This window comes from Fukomys damarensis, unplaced genomic scaffold (assembly GCF_012274545.1).
Source record: "Fukomys damarensis isolate Sample0158 unplaced genomic scaffold, DMR_v1.0_HiC HiC_scaffold_4, whole genome shotgun sequence".
In the NCBI taxonomy this organism is placed as follows: domain Eukaryota; kingdom Metazoa; phylum Chordata; class Mammalia; order Rodentia; family Bathyergidae; genus Fukomys; species Fukomys damarensis.
The window spans coordinates 67,796,987-67,817,501 of NW_022900916.1; the positions used below are offsets into that span (position 1 = coordinate 67,796,987).

The following is a 20,515-nucleotide window of genomic DNA, read 5'->3' on the forward strand; positions in this document are numbered from 1 at the left end:
CATCTCACTTCTTTTTTCCCTTCTCCTTCCCTCTCCCTGCATCTCTTGGTCCCCTAATGTAACCCACAAGACTGGTGACTGAACCTAGGAACACTGCCCCTGAGCTACATCCTCAGCCCTTTATTTTAGATTTTGAAATAGGACCTCACTGAGTTCCCTAGTAGTACAAGCTCTTGGAGTAGCTAGAGTTACAACCAATACAGTCCTGTTCCATGCAGACATACAAGATGGAACTAAAAATTAGGGTGAATGTTTAAAAAATGATATTAAAAGACAAACTGCCATTAATCCCCCTTGCTTTGAACAACTTATTCCATCATTCATGCTACTTTCTGAAAGTTACAGAAGTCCTCTTTTGTGTCTTTATGAGATGATGATCAAAAAATATTTGGTGAATGCTGCTGTGTGGCATCAATAGAAAGGCAGCTTATAAAAACATTATAATGTGTCCTTATTCACTGGATCTAATACCATATGACTCTTTTCCAAAGTCAAAATAATCATGAAAGGTAAACGTTTTGAATCAATTCAGGACATCGAGGCAGACACAACAGCACAACTGATTCTCATGAAAGACTTCCAGAACTACTTCAGAAAGAGGAAAGGACTATGGGATAAGTATGTTCAAAGTGAGGAGGAGTGTTTTAAGGGGGATCAATGACAGGACATCTTATACTGCATAGGGAGACAAAGTATCGTTTATTGCAATAAAGTTTTTAAAAATTAAAAATTTCCCTGTTTATCATTCATACTACATAGGTCTCTTTTGAATGTACTCTGCTAGAACTGCTTTGCTAAACATTAATTATTTTGTTAAAATATTAATTTACAAAACTATCACAAATGCCATATATAAATAAAGTAAAAATTCAGCTGGTCCAAAGAATTTAGGATTCAAAACCCTTAAACTCAATCAATAAAAACACTGGGTAGTCACAGACTGTTTCCTGGCATTTTAAAAAGTGGGAAATCTGAAGGCCTTTTTATATTTTGTATTGTTTCTATCTCTTTTAATTCCAGGTAGAACAGTTCCTTCAGAACTCCTGTAGATGTCTTATAATCCGTTTCCTTAGCCAGATGTCATGCCAACATGTGCTCCTGAGACAGGCCTGGGCCTCCGGTGAGACTGAGAGTGAGACAGTGCACAATGCCCTGGTCTCCAACAGCCTTTATCTAACGGAGAAGAGGGCACCTGACACATCCATGAAGATTCTCTGTAACACTACTGCAAATCCCTTCAACCTTTAAATAATTTTACATAGCCCTATCCTTGGATTTTTATCTTGACATTTTACTTCACTGGTAGCCCTTTGGTTTGGCCTTTGTTCTGAAGCTACTAATTATTTTGCAACTCTTGTTAGGAAGGACTAGCATTTTGAGTTTTACTTTTGAATCTAGCAATTGCTGACTCCAATTTTTCAAAGACAAATTTCATTACTTCATCTTTCCTGAATCTTTTTTTTTTTTTTTTTTTTTTTTTCTATTTTTCCTGAATTTTTTTTTTTTTTTTTTTTTTTATTGAGTCTTTCCTGAATCTTATATTAGCAGTTAAAGAAATCAACTGTAAATTTCTGTATTCTATCTGGAAAACTTTTCCAGTCACATCTATTTTCATAGTTTCATTTTCTATGCTATTACAGGAAACAGTGTTGCCAAACTTTCTCTCAATCTCCAGCTTCCAATAACATTTTTCTCCCTTTCTTTCAATCTGTTACCAAAAGACTCAAGTTCCTCCCGCCTCTTGCCTTAACAAGCTTTGTAGGACATTTCTGTCTTGTACTTGTGCTGGGTGACAAAAACCAATTATCATTAGCTTTGGGGTTTTTATTACACCACCACCTTTTTCCAGGCAACAAATTTTGCTTTATTTGTTGTGCAACAAACTACTCCCAATTTAGTAGCTGAAAATGCTGCTATGTGTACTTCTTCCACATTCCTATGTTGAAAACAAATCACGTGTGATGGTGTTAGGAGGTGGGGTTTGGGGAGGTAAAGAGGTCAGGGAGCACAGCCCTCACAAACAGTATCAAGACCCTTACAGAAGAGGTCCCAGAGACACTGTGACCCTTCCACCATGTGAGAACATGACAAGATGGTGTAGTCCATGAACCAGAAAGCAGGTCCTCACTCAACACTAAATCTCCCATGCCTTCGTCTTGGACTTCTTGTTCTCCCTAGCTGTGAAAAATAAACTTGTTTATAAACTCCCCAGTTGATGGCATTTTGTTATAGTAGCCTGAAAGGATTAAGGTGCTACAGCAGTTCTTACTGGGGATCTCATCTGTAGGTGCAGCCAGAATGCAGCTGCAGTATAGGTCAGAGGAAGCCTTGACTGAGACAGATATCCAAGATGCCACACTTATGTGCATTATAGTTCCTGCTGGCCTATGGCTAGGCTGAGATCATAAACCAGGGACCTATAGGTGGCCTTGCTACGTGACTTGAGTTTCTTACAGCCTGTATTTGTCAAGGTACTTATCTGTGGCAGTTAACCTTCCTGAGGGAGCATTCCAAGAGAGTAGAAGTGACAGCTGCCAGTCTCTTGGGCACAGGTTTATAAGTTCTACTATACTGGCCAAAGCTGTCATAGAAGCCACCCAGATTCAAGAGAAACAGTGACAGACCTCACTTCTTGAAAGAGTGTCACAGAATTCACAGTCATATTATAGGAAAGGGCAGTTAAGAATATTTGTAATGGCATTGACATAAACTCACATACTCTACTAAAGATTTATTTTTCCTGAATGTGTTCATCATTCTTCTGTATTGATTCTTAGTTCAATGGCTTTTAGCCTGGCTGACTGCAGTTTTTAAAATCATCCAGAACACTGGTTTACTATGATATTCCATAATATTCTTGTCTGCTACTATATATCCATAAAACGTGGGTATTGTAACGTTTAGAAATAAGAGGAAAATAATCTAAAAAATATTAGCAAAAATATTTGCTATGAAATAAGCCTACATCTCAGCAGCACTATGGTTTGCTGTGTCCCCCAAAGGTTCTTCAGCTGCAAGCTTGGTCTCAGAATGGCAGTGCTGAAGTGATGCAAGCTTTATGAGGTAAGGCCTAGAAGGAAGGATTAATGTTGTAACTGAGCCTGGAACTCCCTCAAATCTCTCTTGCTTCCAGTCTCACCATGTCGTGATACAGCAAGGGGCCTTCACCATGCTGTCGCATGTACAGAACTGAGCTACATAAGCCTTTCCTTATAACGTAGTGAGCCTCCGGTGTTACATCAGGGCAACAAAACAGACTAGACAGTTATACGACTAGTACGTACGATCCTTTCTAGAAGCCAAACTTTATTATGTAAACTATTTCTTGGTATATGTATTATTACTGAGTATGTAGAATAAATGTTACATTTGGTAAGATTAAAATTATTGGCTCAAGATGAGCCATAGTGTTGAAGAATAACATCAACTGTCAGTTATTTTGCTCCAATAACAGCTGCTTTAACGACAGGCCTTAAATCAGTTATGCTGACCCTGTCTCTGAAATCAAAGTTTGTAGTACTATAAATTGGTGAAGAGAGCTTAACTAATAAAAAATAGAAATAATGAATTTAGTTTCTCCTTCTCAGGGATATGATAGACCAGCTTATTCACACTAATTCCTGTTTGAAAAGCTGAAGTGCTGGAGGGGTTTTTAAATCATTAAAGACTGGATGAAAGAGGAGGTCACAAAGTTACAGGCTCAAAAAAAATGAGAAAAAGAAACAGAAATAAAGTTGTCAGAATGGAATTAAAAACAAAAAAACGTAATGTGCCTTTTAAAAATTATAAGGACACAAACCAGGCATGATGGTTCATGCCTAAAATCTCACCACTCTGGGAGGCTGAGGCAGGAGAATCAGAAGTTTGTGCCAGGCTAGGCAACAATTTAGGGAGACCTTGTATCAAATTTAAAAAGGGTTGGGGATGTGATTCAGCACAAAAGCTCTGGATACAACTACCAGTTCAAAGAGAAAGAAAAGGTGAGGGGTGGAGGGGGAGGAAAACACAGAAACACTGACAATAAAGGTATGATACCAAATATATCACCCAAACACTAAGTTCAAGGAAGTTCACCCAGCTGTAATACTGGATGGAGCAAGGCTTTTAAAGTAAAAAAACATACTAATGAGTCACTTCAAGGAAATAAAATTTATCTTTCAACATAAAAATAACACAATTTTCAATTTATATACACCTCAAAAACAGACAGAAAGAGACAAATCCACAATCACCAACAGATTTTATCTGTTTACATATCTCTCTAAGTAATTCATAGAGCAGTAGACAGAAAATCATTAAAGATATAATAGACTTAAGAAACTTGATCTAATCAAACATATACAGAATACTGTGTTGCAGAACTGTAGAATATGTATGTTTTTCAGTTCTACACAAAAACATTTACTGAGCAGATCACATATCAGTGCATAAAGCGTATCTCAACAAATTTCAAAGAACTGAAATCACAAAGCATGTTTACTAATCCTAATCTACTATATTCAGTTATAGCTCAATTATATATCAACTAAAGTTGTTGTAAAAATGAATTGTATTTAATATGGTAGAATATGGGGCCAGGGATTTAGCTCAGTGGTTCTGCTGCCTGCCTCACAAGCACAAGAACCTGAGTTCAATCCCCGGTACAACAACAACAAAAAAAGGTAGAATATGTATATATCTTTTTGAGGTACTGGGAAGTAAATTATCTCTTCCCTAACAAATTAAAATTAAAAAGCAAATTTCAGTTAATGACAAAAATCTGTAAAATAATTCACATCTTAGTTTATTTGGTTATAAAAAAGCTAATTTTCAACAGTTATCACCAGAACTCTAAAGCATGATTAATAATAGTAAAACTTCTAAAGTTCTAAAATTTAAGCAATAGGAAGTAAAACAAGTTTTCTTGTAGCCACTATCTTACCTACTTCAGTTAAGAGTGGATTCTGTATTAAAATAAATCTTCTATGCCCAAGACACATCCCCAAATAATGAACATTTAATCAACTGAACATGTAAGTCAATAAGGCAAATTGATGCAATGCACTTCATAACAGCAAATTACTTAATACAAGTCCAAGCAAAAGTAGTTTTCTTCTTTTTATGCAAAAAACCAAATCCAGTATGTTAAATAAAATTTTAAGGAAAAAACCTAAATTGACCCATAATTCCTCCCACCCAATCCAAGCAGTTTGATTTCAGAATTACCCACTTTCAAGTTTATCCATGTGCAGTCATTGTATACAAGTATTTTTTTTATAACTTTTTTCAGCATACTCCATGTTTACATTCATTCTAATTACACCTTTTCTATAGTACACATAATACTATTTCCCACTGAAGTATTGTATTAGCCATTCAAGTTAGACATTGGGGTTATTTCCAGGATATTTTGTGTTTCTGTATTTGGTCACCACTAGCTGAAACTAAAGAAAAGGCGTGTTATAGCACATATGCACTTGATAACACCAGCAGTGGGTATTGGCTTTTCTAAAAAAGGGAGTAACACCTTAAATTCAATCTAAGAATTTACCCTAGAAAAATTCTCATGATTTATACAATCTGGAGAATCTTAGGCTTTTTTTTTTTAACCACAGTGGTGGTGTAAATATACTGTGTAAGTCTTAAAATAATTTTATATATATTTTAAAAATCCCTACATTCTCTTTAAACATTCTTAAAATTATCATATTCAAAGGGCCGTAATTTCATGAACAGAGAGTAACTTAATTTAGTGTCAAACTATGAGTTAGAGATGGTTGTAAAGCAACCAATTACATGATGGCAAGTAAACAACTAATTGGTAGGCTCTGAAGTCAATCCCTTATTTCCCTCTTTACATTTATGTTTTCTTAACTGTTTATTCTGTGTTTGTGAGTATTTTAAAGGCCTATTTTGTTCTACACAAAAACCAACCAAACCTCACTCATTCTGTAGCTCCTTTAGGGAACCTCAAGATCCCTTTCCCTTTTTAGCCCTGGGGATGGAAATCAGGGTCTCTCACGTGCTAGGCAAGTACCCTATCACTGAGCTCCATTCCCAGCCCAAGATTCTTTCTTAAACTGCCAAGTCTTAATGAATTGTAACTTTTCCTCAATATCTTGCTGTGCCACTGCACAAGCCATTCTGAATGTCATCAGTGTTCTGCAGCTGTTAAATCCAAGTCACGTTTGTAACCTCAGACCGCTGTACAACCTTTACAACCTTGCCTCCCACATTTCTCACCACTCTGTGTGTGTGTGTGTGTGTGTGCACGCGTGTGTGTTCTATTCACAAAGTCTGTCCTCAGCAATACTTCTCTTCAAATACTTATCCTTGAGTGTCTCAATTACTCATATACTAACTGTAGGTAGAATCCAAACCCATAATTCCTCTAGCCTTTCCTCAAAGGACTAGATCTCTATTTCCAATTTCATGGACTCTTACTTTTAGATTCTCTAAAAGAAATCCAACTTAATATGTCAAAAATCAGTTTTATCCATCTCCCCCACATTAATTCACCCATCACAGGAAAAGATAGACATATAAACAATGATGACAATTTTATGATCTTTCTGTTTTATGATGGTCGACATGTAGAATCTTTCATATAATGGTGGTTTTGGAAGCCAAGACCAGAATTTGTGTGTTCATCTTTGTTATTACACACTCAAAGATAACCTTCTTTTAATGCATCATAATTGTATTTTACTGAATATATTTTAAAAAACTAAGTCTCATAAGCAATGAGTAGTAACTGACTACACTAATAAAAATCTCTCGTTCATCCTTTCTCATACATCAGTACTCTTCCTACTCTCAGTGTGTCAAGTTACTGTCCTCAGGGTAGATTGTTCTTTAAATCTCTCAGCCCAGATTTCATTCCTTCTTCCCGTAATGCTTTTCAACAAATTTCCAAAAATACTTTGTAAAAAAAAATCTCAATTTCTAAACAATATGATACACATGCTAATTATTTTCACTCCTGTTTTCCTTTACCCTCTTCCATCTTCTATTTCCCCTAAGCATAAGCTACCTGAGGATATCAACCATGTTTCTCTCATCTGTCCTGTAAGGCACTGTGCACAGAAAATGCTAAATAAATATCTGAACTGAGAGAATCCAATTAACTGACTGAGCTATAAAGCAAAAATAAAGTTTTCACACTGTTTATGGAACTTAAAAAAATCAAACATGGGAGGAATAGTAAAGTCATTTTATTGAATGATGACAAACTAAAGTGACAAGAAGTATGGAGAGTAAACAATCATCATCATTAAGTTCTACTGGAATTCTAATTTTTCTTTTCACTTTTAAACCAAAAAACATAAATTTATAGACTATTAGCTAGTTGCTTGTTGTTTCTTCAACAAAACTGCATAGTCTAGCAGCTGCACAACATTTAAATATCTACATTTTTTGAAAAGCCCTGAAAATTTAATTTTTGTGTTGACTTCAAAGGCTAATGTAATCACCTGCACTGGTCAGATTCAGAGTTTCTTTTTCCTTTTCTGCCACCCTGTAAAGAAAAAACAGAGCAAAGTACTTAGGAAACACCATTTTGGAGCCATTTTCATTTAAAGATTATGAAACCAAAGGCATTTTATAATAGGAAAATGAAGCATTTTTTTCTTGAATTCATTATAAGTTTGAGTGCACATACAACTAAATTATTCTTATATGGTTATGTTAATGTTTAAAATACATTGTAGAAAAGTTATAATACTTCTACATAAATTTGTCTAGTCTTAATTTGTATGATGACAAATATCATAATTTTTAGAACACATTTTCACTGTCCTAGAGCAGAAAATATAATTTTTGAAATAACTATTAAACCATACACTTACTAATTTGTTCCATATGAATTGCCATCTTAGTTTACTACTTTCTGGGTAGTTAAATTCATAATTCAAGTTCTGTCTAGTATCACTCATATCAAACAGTGTTAGAAATGTGATTTTGTTCATCAGTAGACTGGAAAGTAGGTTATACTTTTCATATTGCTTTGTTGCATATAAAAATCTGTACTTACTTGGCTGCATATGAAGCACCATTTATAGTATTTGACATAAATCAAGAAAAAAGGAAGGTAGCTTAAAAAACAAGTACTTTACATATATTATTTATAATGTAACATTTTCTGCTTTATTCTAATTTTAAAAGCAAATACTGTAGAAATTTGGAAAAGATAAAGGTACAAAGAAGATAATAAAAATCATTCATAACTATATATTCTATCCCTCAATTTAACCATAAGCAATGATTTGATAGATTTATCTACTAATAGTTTTATATTTTTTCCCATTTTTTAAACTGTGGCAATGAGACCCAAATTTAGTTGGTTATAAGAATCAACTAACTAGGGGCTGGGGATTTAGCTCAGTGGTTCTGCTGCCTGCCTTGCAAGTGCAAGGACCTGAGTTGAATCCCCAGTACCAAAAAAAAAAAAAAAAAGAGCACACTGAAAGAATCAACTAACTAGTAATCTTTAAAAAATTCTCTTATCTAGGCTTTGTTCCAAACCTATTTAACTGGACTTTAATCAGCAACTAAAAAGTTTCCTCACAAGTTTGATGATCAGCCAAGGTGGGACCTGCTCGTGTGTGGAAGAACATTTACAAAAGTGGTGGTCATTCCAGGGTATATCAAGCCCAGGCTCATCTGTAACTGATGGTATTCCTCTTTATTTCTTTTACCTTTTTCCTGCCTATATTTTCTCTCTGCGGGGGGGCAAAACATTTTTTACATCTAAAAAGTAAACAAAAACATCCCAAGTGTAAGAATGTCATTCTTTGTTCCTGATAACAAAAATTCTGTGAAGTTTTATTCATAGAAAAATAGGGTTTTGTTTGGTCTAAAGGTTTTGTTGGGACATGAGATATCCAATGACATTGTTATTTTTTTAAGGATTATTTCCTGTTAGCAGAAAATAAAAATGAATTTGGAAAAAATTTTCTTTAACACGTTCACAATGGAGCCATAAATTCCTATGTCTCACTGCTGGGTAGCTTGTGTCACTGGTGGTACATGGATGACTGTCCCACTTGGCAACCACTGATGGGACTGTGCCATGCCACCCAACGGGACAGTTATGCGTGCACCATCAGTGGTTCAAGCTGGAACAAGTACGTTAAAGTACACAACCAATATTCACATCCACAATGTTATGTAGCTTAAAATTCTTACCATGCTTCTCAATGAGGTTTTTACAAAGAACCCCCCAAAAGAAATATATAAAGATCCTTTCCAAAGCTTCCAGGCAAAGGGAATTCTCTCTCCCCAACTGATTCACAAAGCCAGTGGCATAGAGCTTTTTTGACTGTGGTTTTCACATTAATTAATATATTTAATGTAATGCACACATACATTGGTACATATAAATATATGTGTGTATGTGCACACAAATGTATATTAAAACAAAGCATTGGTTTTTTTAGTGCTTTATTCAGAAAAAAATGTGGAATCTGATCTTGTAAATGAAGAAAAAATGACAGAATTAGAAAATAACTATTTATTTTCTTATATTGGGGATTGAACCCAAGGCCTTTTTGCTTAGCTACATTTGTAGCCCTTATTATCTTTTATTTTGAAACAGGTTCTTGCTGAACTGCCTAGGCTGGACTACAATATGCAATCCTGTTACCTCAGCCTCCCGGAGTATTAAGATTATAGGCATGTGATACCATACCCAGATAAAACCATTATTTTGCAACCCCTACACTAATATCTAATACAAATATCATCAAAGGGTAAAATCACTAGGTGAAAGGGATACTCACATAATATGAAAGCAACCCCCACATATAACTTATTAAATATAAAGGGGAGGGGGTGAGGATTTAGCTCAGTGGTACTACACCTGCCTTGCAAGTGCAAGGTTCTTTGAGTTTGATCCCTGGTACAAAAAAAATAAAAAGAGATAGACAGACAGAGACAGACAGATAGATGTGGGAAAAGATATATTTACAGGGAGCTATCTAGGAGACATCACTGTACTAAGCAATCATATAATGGGACAAATGTCATTATTTGTTTTCTTTCAATGGCATGTACACATCTGCTGTGTAGTTCCAAGGATTTTCCTAGATTATTTTAATATTGCTATATGCACCAATATCAAGACTAATCTTTTCTAAAATGTAAATTTTATGACCAATAACAAAATTATTAATATATTTGGTGGATAAATTTTGGCCTAAAAGTAATATTTTATTTATTCTCATATAGTATGTATACTAAATGTACCATGTGTGATGAAAACTCTTTAAAATGGTAAAAGCATACCTGGTACTTGGCTAATTCTGCTTGTAATACTTTCACTTTAGATCTTTCTTGTTCTAATGCAGCATGAAGTGAAGTCACCTAAAAAACCAAATAGTCAATAAGGAAACAATTTTGTATATATGTTTATTGGCAATATAGTAACACTTATTCACAAGGATAAAATCTGACAGATAAACTAGTATCTGAGGAGAAATCTTCCCTATAATTTCTACTAGACATTGTACACAGCTATATACTTCTAAAGATAGCTAGGACGAGCTCATTGTCATAAGAGGAAACAATAACAAAAAGAAAAATCATGTCTAGTAACAAGGTAAGTTCTATCTGCTTTCTCTATGGTTATAGTCCATCTAAAATACCACTTTTATTTTTCTCTGTTTTTCAGGTCATATTTATCTCCCTTAGTTCTAGTTTAAACAGAGTCTTCACTTATTTGCTATTATGCAATAACAAAGTATAATTTCTATCATCACCTTGCAATGTTGATAGGCTGTGTTTCTACTAAGTCAAATGTACTGATTTAAGCCTCAGAATAGCTTAAGATAACCTGTCTAGTGCAAACAAGCAGGTCCTGGCTAGATGCAAGCCCCCTTGCCCCATGTTAGGGCATGACCATCTATCGACTCCAAGGAAGCTCTACCTTTTGATTTTCCTTGGCATGGGGCAGCAGAGGAAAGGACTAACCCATGTACCTGATCCTGGATGAGGACAAAGTCCAGAAAGAGAGGGAAGCAACCAGAGCCTGCCTATTTCAACTGTAAGCCCAAAGTTCACTTGAACCCCTGTCCTGGAGTCTACATCCAGCAGAGACAAGAGGTCTGATTGCATTTCCTATCTACCAAGAGAGCAAGGAATGTGGTTTAGATGGTAACCACATTCTGGGGTGAATGAACAGAGGGGCCTCTGGCAGAGGGAGGGCATCTCAAAAGCTCACAAGCCTTAAGCTGGGTGGGGAAAATTGTGACTGGCAGGATTTCCAGAATGCCAATCCCGGAAATATATCACTTATTCGAAAAACACTGGAATTTTTTCTTTGAATCAGTCTTTTTTAAATTTATGTTTATAGTCCATCTAAAATATCACTGTATCTTTCTCCTCATTTCAGGACATATCTACCTCCCTTTGTTCAAGTTTAAACAGAATCTTTATTTATTTGCTATTAAACAATAATAAAATATAATTTTTTTTAAATTAATTTTATTGGTACATTTTAGGTATACAATATAATGGCATTCATCATTGGAGAGCTGTGCCTTCACATGATATAGCCTGATCCTTATTTTTTCCCCATGCCCCTCCCCTCCCTTTACCTTGCAATGCTAATGGGCTGTGTTACTATTTTTTTAAATTTTCCTTTATCAAGTTCTTTGGAGGTTTGAAGTTTTACTTTCCTTTTCTTCGTCTTTAGGTTTCTTTTGTATTTTCCCCTTTCAAATTTCTCTTCCTCCTCATCTCTTATTTCCTATATTTTTCTGTTTATCCCTTTTCTTTTTTGTTCTTTTTTGTGACTGTGTCGAACACTATCAATTTCCTTTTACTCAACAGGACTTCCTGTCTCACTTTTCTCTCCATCTTCTCATAGCCTATTGATTTCTCAAATTCTGCTTTTTTTCATTCTCTGGTTCCTCATCCCCTCTACCTTTACTAGTAAAACCAATAAGCTTTATGAACTCTAGATAGCTAGCTAACTTTACACTACTGATTCTGAATACTGTTGGATTGTTAGCAGAGTTAGTTATTCCATTTAGGAGATGTTTATCAATAATAGGTCAATACTAGTTCGGCTTCGTGTTCATGCTATAGTTATAGATTTCTCTTCTATGGCAAAAGATGGTACATTACTGGTCTTAGGGTTTATCAATATTCAGTTTAAATTTGACAATATAATTATTGCTGATTTTATTACTACAGCAAAGATGACATAGCTGTTGCTATTAACTGCTTTTCTTGGAATGCCAAAGTCTGGACTGCCTTAGGATTATGACTGTGGCCCCTTCCTGGAAAATATTACCGGGCCAAATATGCTGCAATCTCCCATTCCAAGTAAACAGAGGTGTCTGGATCCTGAGACAGACACAAAAGCTAATAGCCATGTCCAGAGAACACCAATGAAAAGCAGACATTAACTAAACAGGCCTCTGTACTGAAAACAAAGATTTGAACTACAATCAACCCGGAAGCATCAATACTAACAAACAAAAACCAAAAAACAGAAACCTGAGAAGACAAGCAGACATAATGCCTCCAGAAACTGATCCATGGGGCACTGAAGGGGAAATAAACCAAAAGCCACACACCTAAATTATTTGAAATGATATCAGGAGAGATAACAAAACAGATCAGTAAGGCATGCAAGCTCACAAAAGATAAAAGTAACAGGTATTCAGTCAAGTAAACAAAATGACCAGAGTCTACATAAGACACTAATAAAAAGCTAGCAAAACTAAATAAAATGAGGTAAAACATTAATAACTACCATGGAAAAGAATCAAGTCCATAAAAAGCTTCAAATAGAAATTTGGGAGATTAAACATTCTACTAAAACTATGGGCAGCAAAAGTAACCACCGTGAAGGCACAGAAGTGAGAGCAGAGTGTCAGAACTGGAAGACAGGGCTATTGTTGGTGACCAATTAATAAAAGACACCTCAACAGTACAAGAGATTATACAAAATGGATCCAACAGCTCTTACATGATGCAAAGAAGACTTATCTAAGATCATCTTCAAATTCAAAATGGAAGCAGAAGAGATCTAGAAAAGCAGCTCTGAGTAACAAGAGCAAAGCAGCAGGCTTCATAATCCTAGACTTGAAGTCATAAAAATATCAAAGCTACAGTGATAGAAATAGCATTATGCTTTCATAAGAACAGACATGAGGATCAATGGAACAGAACAGAGGATACAGAAACAGCCTCAAGCATATGCAACTACTGATCTCTGACAAAGGGCCCAAAAACTTCCGCTGGAGGAAAGATAGCCTCTTCAATAAATGGTCCTGGGAAAACTGGCTATCCACATGCAGAAGATTGTATCTAGATACATATTTCTTACCATGTACTAAACTAAAATCAAAGTGGATCAAAGAACCAAATGTTCAAGCAGAAACAACCTGCTGGAAGATAAAATAGGTGAAACTCTTGAAGTCATAGGTATAGGCAAGGACTTCCTGAGTAGAAACCCAGTTGCACAGGAAACAGTAGAACAAATTATGTTCCTGCAACTAGGTCTTTAGTGAATTGACTGCTAAATGACAAATTGTATATAGTATGTATATTACAATATTCAGAACAAAGAAGCAGGTAAAGCAACTTGATGACTTTGCTTTTATTTACATAACGCACCTTGAGACTATAAATGTTAAATGAGACACAGGAGTTTCTCTCATGTGAGAGCAAAATAAAGAAAGAGCAAATTAAAGGGTGAATAACATGAAGTAAGGAGACAGTACATTTTTTCAAAATGGGAAGGGCATCAAGAGACAGAAGGGGAATGGAGGAAAGGAAACGGGGATGAAAAAATAATTCAGATGTGTTCTATACATACAGAAGACAAACATGCACTGTAAACATACACTAATACAAATTTAAAAGGAAGACTGTCGCATGCATTCTATAGTTCCTCACCTGTACAGTTAGCTCATTCTTGATACTTTGTGATTCATCAACTTGCAGAAGTATTTCTGCTTTATCTTTCACTGGTAAAAAGGAAAAACAGAATGTGTAGGTCTTATTTTTCATCAGTAAATTCTAATCATTATCACCACTAGTGTTTTCTATGAGAATTTAAAAATTTTCTGTAGTGTTAAAATATCAATTGCACAGATATTATGAATGTGCAATTTCTCCATCTACATTAACCAGGAAAAGTATACAAGACAAGTTAAAAGACTTTAAATACTCTAATTCTAAAGTAAGATTTTAAAAAGAGTACAGAATACTTTTTTGGCTAACAAAATTATTATTCTCTGACTTTTAATGCCAATAAAGCACTGTCTGATGAATGTAGTTTTTCATATCATAACTGAGTATATAATATCTGTAGTCCCCTCCTATGGGAAGCAAGAGCCCTTTATTTTGGCCCCTGTGTTTCCTAAACTTCAGAAATATTCACATAGCTAATACATGAAACAAACTAACTCCTCACTTTGAAAATAAGCTAGGGAGAGACTGAAGAGGCAAAATTATAATAAACTTAGCAAAGGAAAGAATGTTCAAAACACATAAAACTGCTGCTATCACAACAGGGTATCAACTCAGAATACTTCATTTATCGATCATCTTAAGCACTACTGCTTTGCAATAAGAATATTCAAAATCCTTTTAGATTATTTTGAATTATATGATACAGTATTGTTTATAATAATCATCCTTGTTTGTAAAAAAAAAAAGAACTTATTCTTATTTGGCTGTGACCCTGTAAGCCTTCTCATCTTTAATGAAACACTAATCGTTTTTTTGTTTTGTTTTGTTTTATGAGGCAGGGTCTCACTATCTAGGTGAGACTGACCTGGACTCACTATGTAGCCCAGGCTGGTCTTGAACTCACAGTGATCCTCCTGCCTCAGCCTCCCGTGCTGGGATTACAGGCGTGCGCCACTATGCCCGGCTAGTCACTAATAGTTTTTTACTGTTGCACATTTAACAACATTTTTCTCAGTCTTGTGGTTTTAACTATGTGATTTTGCAAAGGTAGATTTTTGGGGAACATGTTACATTATAACAGAATTGACTATATTTACATGTAAAGTGCTGCAGTATTATAGAAATTTTCATGTAATGCTCTACACAAAACTCTTCTAGTTAGATTCAGTGTGGACTATTGACATATAGTTAATTAGAGATTACTTTTTATTCATTTGGACACAATTTCTGCTTTTTATTCATGTTGTTTTGTTTTGGTGCTATGACTGAACCCAGGATCTTAAAAATCATATTGTTCTGACAACTGTTACCCTGTGAACTAATTTAAATTTCAGTTACTACTACCAATACCTTCACATCTGAAAAAACCCTTTGATATCTTATTTTCTTATTTTTCATTGTGGGTTTCATAATTTTTAAAGTGCTATACAATACTCAAAGGCACTAGGATTTCTTTAGCACTTATTAAGAAATAAGACTATAATATTTAATGTCTGTTCAGGAAATTATCTTTAATTCACATCTTTTTTTTTAGACAGGGTCTCCTTATGCAGTTCAGGCTGGCCTTGAACTCACTGTATAGCCCAGGCTGGTCTTGACCTCATGGCGATCTTCCTACCTCAGCTTCCCAAGTGTTAAGATTACAGGCGTGTGCCACTACACCCAACATTTTTTTCTCATTTATTCACATCTTAATCAACATCATTTTTATGATTTCCCTTGCATAAATTTAAAATTAACACATATTGCCTTCGCTGTTATGAATAAGTATTTCATAGAACCTTCAAAATAAATGTCACTAGGTACATATTCAGGAATGCACCAATTAGCAGATTTTCATATAGCATCAACTTTACCAACCATTTGTTATTTTACTAATCATTTTTTGGACTGATTTTCTTGGCTTCTTGCTGGTGACCTCCTGCCAAAAATTTAGAGTCACAGCAAGAGTGAGAAGAGCAGTTTGGGGGTGGGGAGATAAAATAGGAAGGAAATACCAAGAAAAACCTAAAGTAATCACAGGCTACCTTCTCCACTAATTAAAAGCCAAATCGTAAGCAAAGAGTTTGATTTCTTTTCCTCTAAATATAGTCCAGTAATTTATAAAAATTGAAATTTCAAGGACTTATCCTACCAGAATAATTGAAAATATATATAAAATTAAAGTGAAGTGTAACTTACAGTATTTTCAGCCACTATCCAGATCATATCATTCTGGAAAACCTTTTTATTTTGTTGCATTGATAAGTCATGTATCATGAAAAATTATTTTCAGATATTGTTTAAACTTCAATCCTAAAAAAAAACCAGATGGTCACTTACTTTCACCTTCCTGAAGCATTTTCAGCAACTGTGCATTTCTCGCCTTTACTTCTTTATACTTTGCCTAATAGTCAAAGAAAACAAGATTTAATTTTTAAAAAATGAATGATATAATGAATGATTCAGTATCAATTCATAGAGCCATTAATTCTAGGCTTGCTCAAAAGCATAAATTATTTTGGAAGAAACAGAATGGGGGAATGTAACTGGAACTGTCTATTACTTAAATCTGACACAATAGTAGAAATTAATATTACAGGTGACCAAAAATTAAAGGATAAAAGTAAAGTCAGGATTTAATTTTCCTACAGTCTTCCTCTTCCTCCTCAAATAAACCCTTAGCAACTTAAAATAATTTAGATTCAGTCCTAAAGAAAAATGACTGGTAGTTCTACGTCAGTATTGTTCATTAATATACCAGAACTCTTCATCTGGTTCTGTATCTGTTACTGCCCTCTGTGGCTAGTGAACATGAGAAATGTAGCTAGTGCAACCAAGAAAACGATCAGGAGCAGGGATTTACTAGGGATTGAATTCACTGACTCATGCATGCTGGGCAAGCAACTCTACCACTGAGCTACATTCTCAGACCAAGAAAATGAATTTTAAATTTTATTTAACTCTAATTTAAATTTTGAGACACTTGCATTGTTTAATTTTTTTCCTTTTTCTTTTTTTCAGTACTGGGGATCGAACCCAGGACCTTTGCACTAAACTTTTATCTCCAGTCCTTTTCATTTTAAGACAGGGTCTTATTAGGCTGCTAAACCATCCAGGCTGGTCTCACACTTGTGATCTTTCCTGCCTTAGCTACCCAGAAGGTTGATATTACAGGCATATACTACCATACTTGTCTAGATTGTTAAATTTTATAGTGTTGTTTTATACCTCCTCAGATTAGGTTTCACTAATCCCACTGATTTACCAACTAACCAATTATTGTTACAGTAATTTTGGGCTGAAATGAATTAGTAACTTACTCAACTCAGGACCTTGTGCTTGTGAGGCAGGTGGTGGCACCACTGAGGTAAATCCCTGGCCCTCCTTAAACTTTTTTTTAAAGTTTCTTTTTCCAAATGGCAGTTTCTTCTTACACAACATAAGTGATACAATTACACATTTATGAATGAGTGGCATTGTGCTCCCACATTAACAGTAACAGTCTAAGCAATTTTTGGCCTACACTACCTTTATTCAACATATCTTGCAACAATCTCTGAATCACTAATAGTTAATAAGTACTTTAGATAAAACCATACTTTATTATAGAAAAATAAAAGCCTAAAGAAAACATATCAGTGTAAAAAACTTGTCATTTTTCCTTTCAACATGTACAAAGATATGTATACAAGGTCCCAGATTAAGAAAACTTTTTTGTGGTATTGGGATTCAATCCAGGGCCTTATGGAAGTGAGCTATGTGTTCTATCACTGGGATATGCCCAGTTAACAAATTAAAACTTTTTTTCCTGTGCTGGGGATTAAACTCAAGGCCTCATGCATGCTAGGCAAATGCTCTACTGCTGAGCTATATTCCAGCCACTAAAGTTATTTTAAGTACTTTAAAGAAAGCTTTTGCTATACAGTGCTCTATCCATTAAATTGCTGGTGATAAATCAATAATTTTATGCGGTAATATTGCCCTCAATACAGTGAATCAAAGTAAGCACCATAATAAGTAATAGAAGAGTGGAATTTTTTTTCCTCCCTGTGGTCCTGGGGATCAAAGTTCGAGCCCTCTACAACTGAACTATACCCCTATCTCTTATTAGTTTTTATTTTGAGAGAGGGTCTCATTAAGTTGCCCAGATGGGACTCAAACTTATGATCCTCCTACCTCAGCCTCCCAAGTGCTGGGTTCATAGGCCTGCACCACGGCTCCCAGGTAGGACTTCTGAGAAGCTTAAAAATGAACAAGAAGGGATGGAAGGGTTGGCACATGCCTGTTGTCCCAGCTACTAGAAAGACTAAGGCCAGAGGATCACTTGAGCCTGTGAATTCAAGGTCAGCCTGGGCACATCAGAAAAAAGAAAAGAACAAGGAAGACAAGTCAGATGGAAACAAATATGTGGGAGGGAAAACATACATTCAAGTGCAATTGTATTCATCATCAACATGAAACTACGTTACCATGAAACCTCCAGTGTCAGAGCTGCAATCTATGTGAGTATTTCTCCAAACTCTTTTTAGCTCAAGCTTTTTGTCCAAGGTCTAGGTCAATATACATTCAGGTACCTCTTATGCAAGTCTTAGGGCCTAAAATTAGCTCATGAAGCAAATATGCAAACCTACCTGTGATAATATCCTAAACTACTTATAAAAAAGTAGCATATACATTTTGTATAGACAATCCTAAATAGCAAATGTATCTACAAAAACAGAAAGATATAAAATACTAGTAACAAGTAGTTTATACCAAATAGCACATACGAAATGTACAATGCCCTTACTGGCATTTTGCATTTCATGAAAGAGAGACCATATAAATTTAAATGTGCTTATGTTGTGATTCCACTGTGTCCAACTGTATCCTAACAATATATGTCTGCAAGTAATACAGCCATTTCAAATGCAACATGTCCAAAATGATTGTTAGTGCTAGTCTTCAAACCAGTTCAACTTAGTATTTATTCTTTGTTTTACTGAATTATCTCCATCAGGTCTCAGCTATAGGAATTATCAGCCCATAAAACAATCCTCATGTCACTTCACTGCTAAACACTGTTTAAAATCCACATGCCTTCCACTTCTCCTCCCAAGGAGGATCTCTAATCTCACCTTTTATGGACAGCTTCCCATCTCTCTGAAGGCAGCTCTACCACACTTCTTACCATTCCCATGCCTTTGTAAATGCTGCCGTCCCTACCTGGAAAAATCACTTTTTCTGTGAAACCCTCACCAATTTTCAGTGGCAGCAGCTTATGTATTCCTTTCTCTGTCCTTCAGGAATACTCTGCCAAATCTCAATTTTAATTCCTACATTGTATTGCAATTATTTACATGTTTATTTCATCTGTACCTCACCTTTGCATTCCCTGTGCCTAAAACTGAAGGAAAAAATAGAAATTAAAAGCTAAAGAGATGGGCACAAGCAGGATTTGGCAGGTAAGACTTTTAAAGGCATGAACAGAGGAAGAACATTTAAGAACAATTGGGGCTGAAACTTGATTTACTTTTTTCACTTTTACATATGCAGGGCCCAGAAAAGTACCTGGTGTACTATGAGCGTTCAATCAATAATGGTTGCACAAAAATAATCAAAAAATAGTATTTGAGATGAATAAGAGATTTTTCTAAAACCTAAAGGAAGAAATAGAGTAATAGATTTGTGGTAAAAAATACAGTAAATTATATACACAAGTGGTAGTGGGAATGTGGACAAACTGGAACCCTTGTGTACTGCTGCTGAGAATATAAAATGTACGGCTGCTCTAGAAAAGTTTGGAAGCTCAGGGAGTTAAACAGAATCATCACATGATCCAGTCATTCACTTTTAAGTATATGCCCCAAGAATTGAAAACAAGAACTCAACTGTACACCAATAAACAAAATGTGGTATATACATACAGTGGAATATACTGACCTATGAAAAGGACTAAAATTCTGACATACACTGCAATATGAATGTTTGACCCTCAAAAACATGAAGCTAAGTGAAATAAGCCAGGCCCAAAAGAACAAATGGTATAAGATTTTACCTATATGAGTTACCTAGAATAGGCAGATTCATGGGGGTGAGAGATCACAAGGGATAGGGAGTTGTTCAGTGGATACAGAGTTTTTGTATGGAATGATAAAAAAAGTTCTGGAAATAGCGGTGATCGCATATAATATTGTTAAGGTATTTAAGTCATTGAATTATATACTTAAATGCTTATATATAATGCTTATACATTAAATTTTTTATTATATATATAACATGCTTATATATTATAGATATATTCAATGTTTATATATATTTTATGACGCTAAAAATTATATTACTCAGGTTTAAAATCAACCGGTTAAAATTGATCCAAATGGTTACTTGTATCAATTGAATATTAAACACACATATAATAAAAACAGAAAATGTGCAAGTTTATGGAATTATTTTCCTTTATAAGAGTAAGTGGATACACACCTCCCACTGAGTGATCACATTTTTCAGCTTCTGGATTTCAGCATCTTTCCTTTCAAGTTCCAACTTTAATCTTTCAATTCTTCCATCTTTAAGAGCCACTTCCTAAAAAGAAAAGAAAAACTCTGTTTTAGGATTCAGATTGTTCTGTCACTGCTGGTCTACCATA

At 35.0% G+C, this 20,515-nt stretch overlaps 1 protein-coding gene across 3 annotated transcripts in view; it reads right to left on the reverse strand.

Moving 5' to 3' along the window:
- Window positions 1-5,648: 5,648 nt before the first annotated feature.
- Window positions 5,649-20,515, reverse strand: part of Gkap1 (G kinase anchoring protein 1) — a 62,407-nt gene continuing 47,540 nt past the window's right edge. The window contains exons 7-11 of one of the 3 annotated variants that reach the window (XM_033758715.1): window positions 20,350-20,451; window positions 16,228-16,291; window positions 13,888-13,958; window positions 10,264-10,341; window positions 5,649-7,495 (exon numbers count right to left, since the gene is read on the reverse strand). In XM_033758715.1, the coding sequence (XP_033614606.1) occupies window positions 7,448-7,495; window positions 10,264-10,341; window positions 13,888-13,958; window positions 16,228-16,291; window positions 20,350-20,451 (363 nt within the window). In that variant the 3' untranslated portion in view covers window positions 5,649-7,447. The remainder of the gene's footprint in view (window positions 7,496-10,263; window positions 10,342-13,887; window positions 13,959-16,227; window positions 16,292-20,349; window positions 20,452-20,515) is intronic. The other 2 variants (XM_033758714.1, XM_010632913.3) reach the window with 2 other exon arrangements.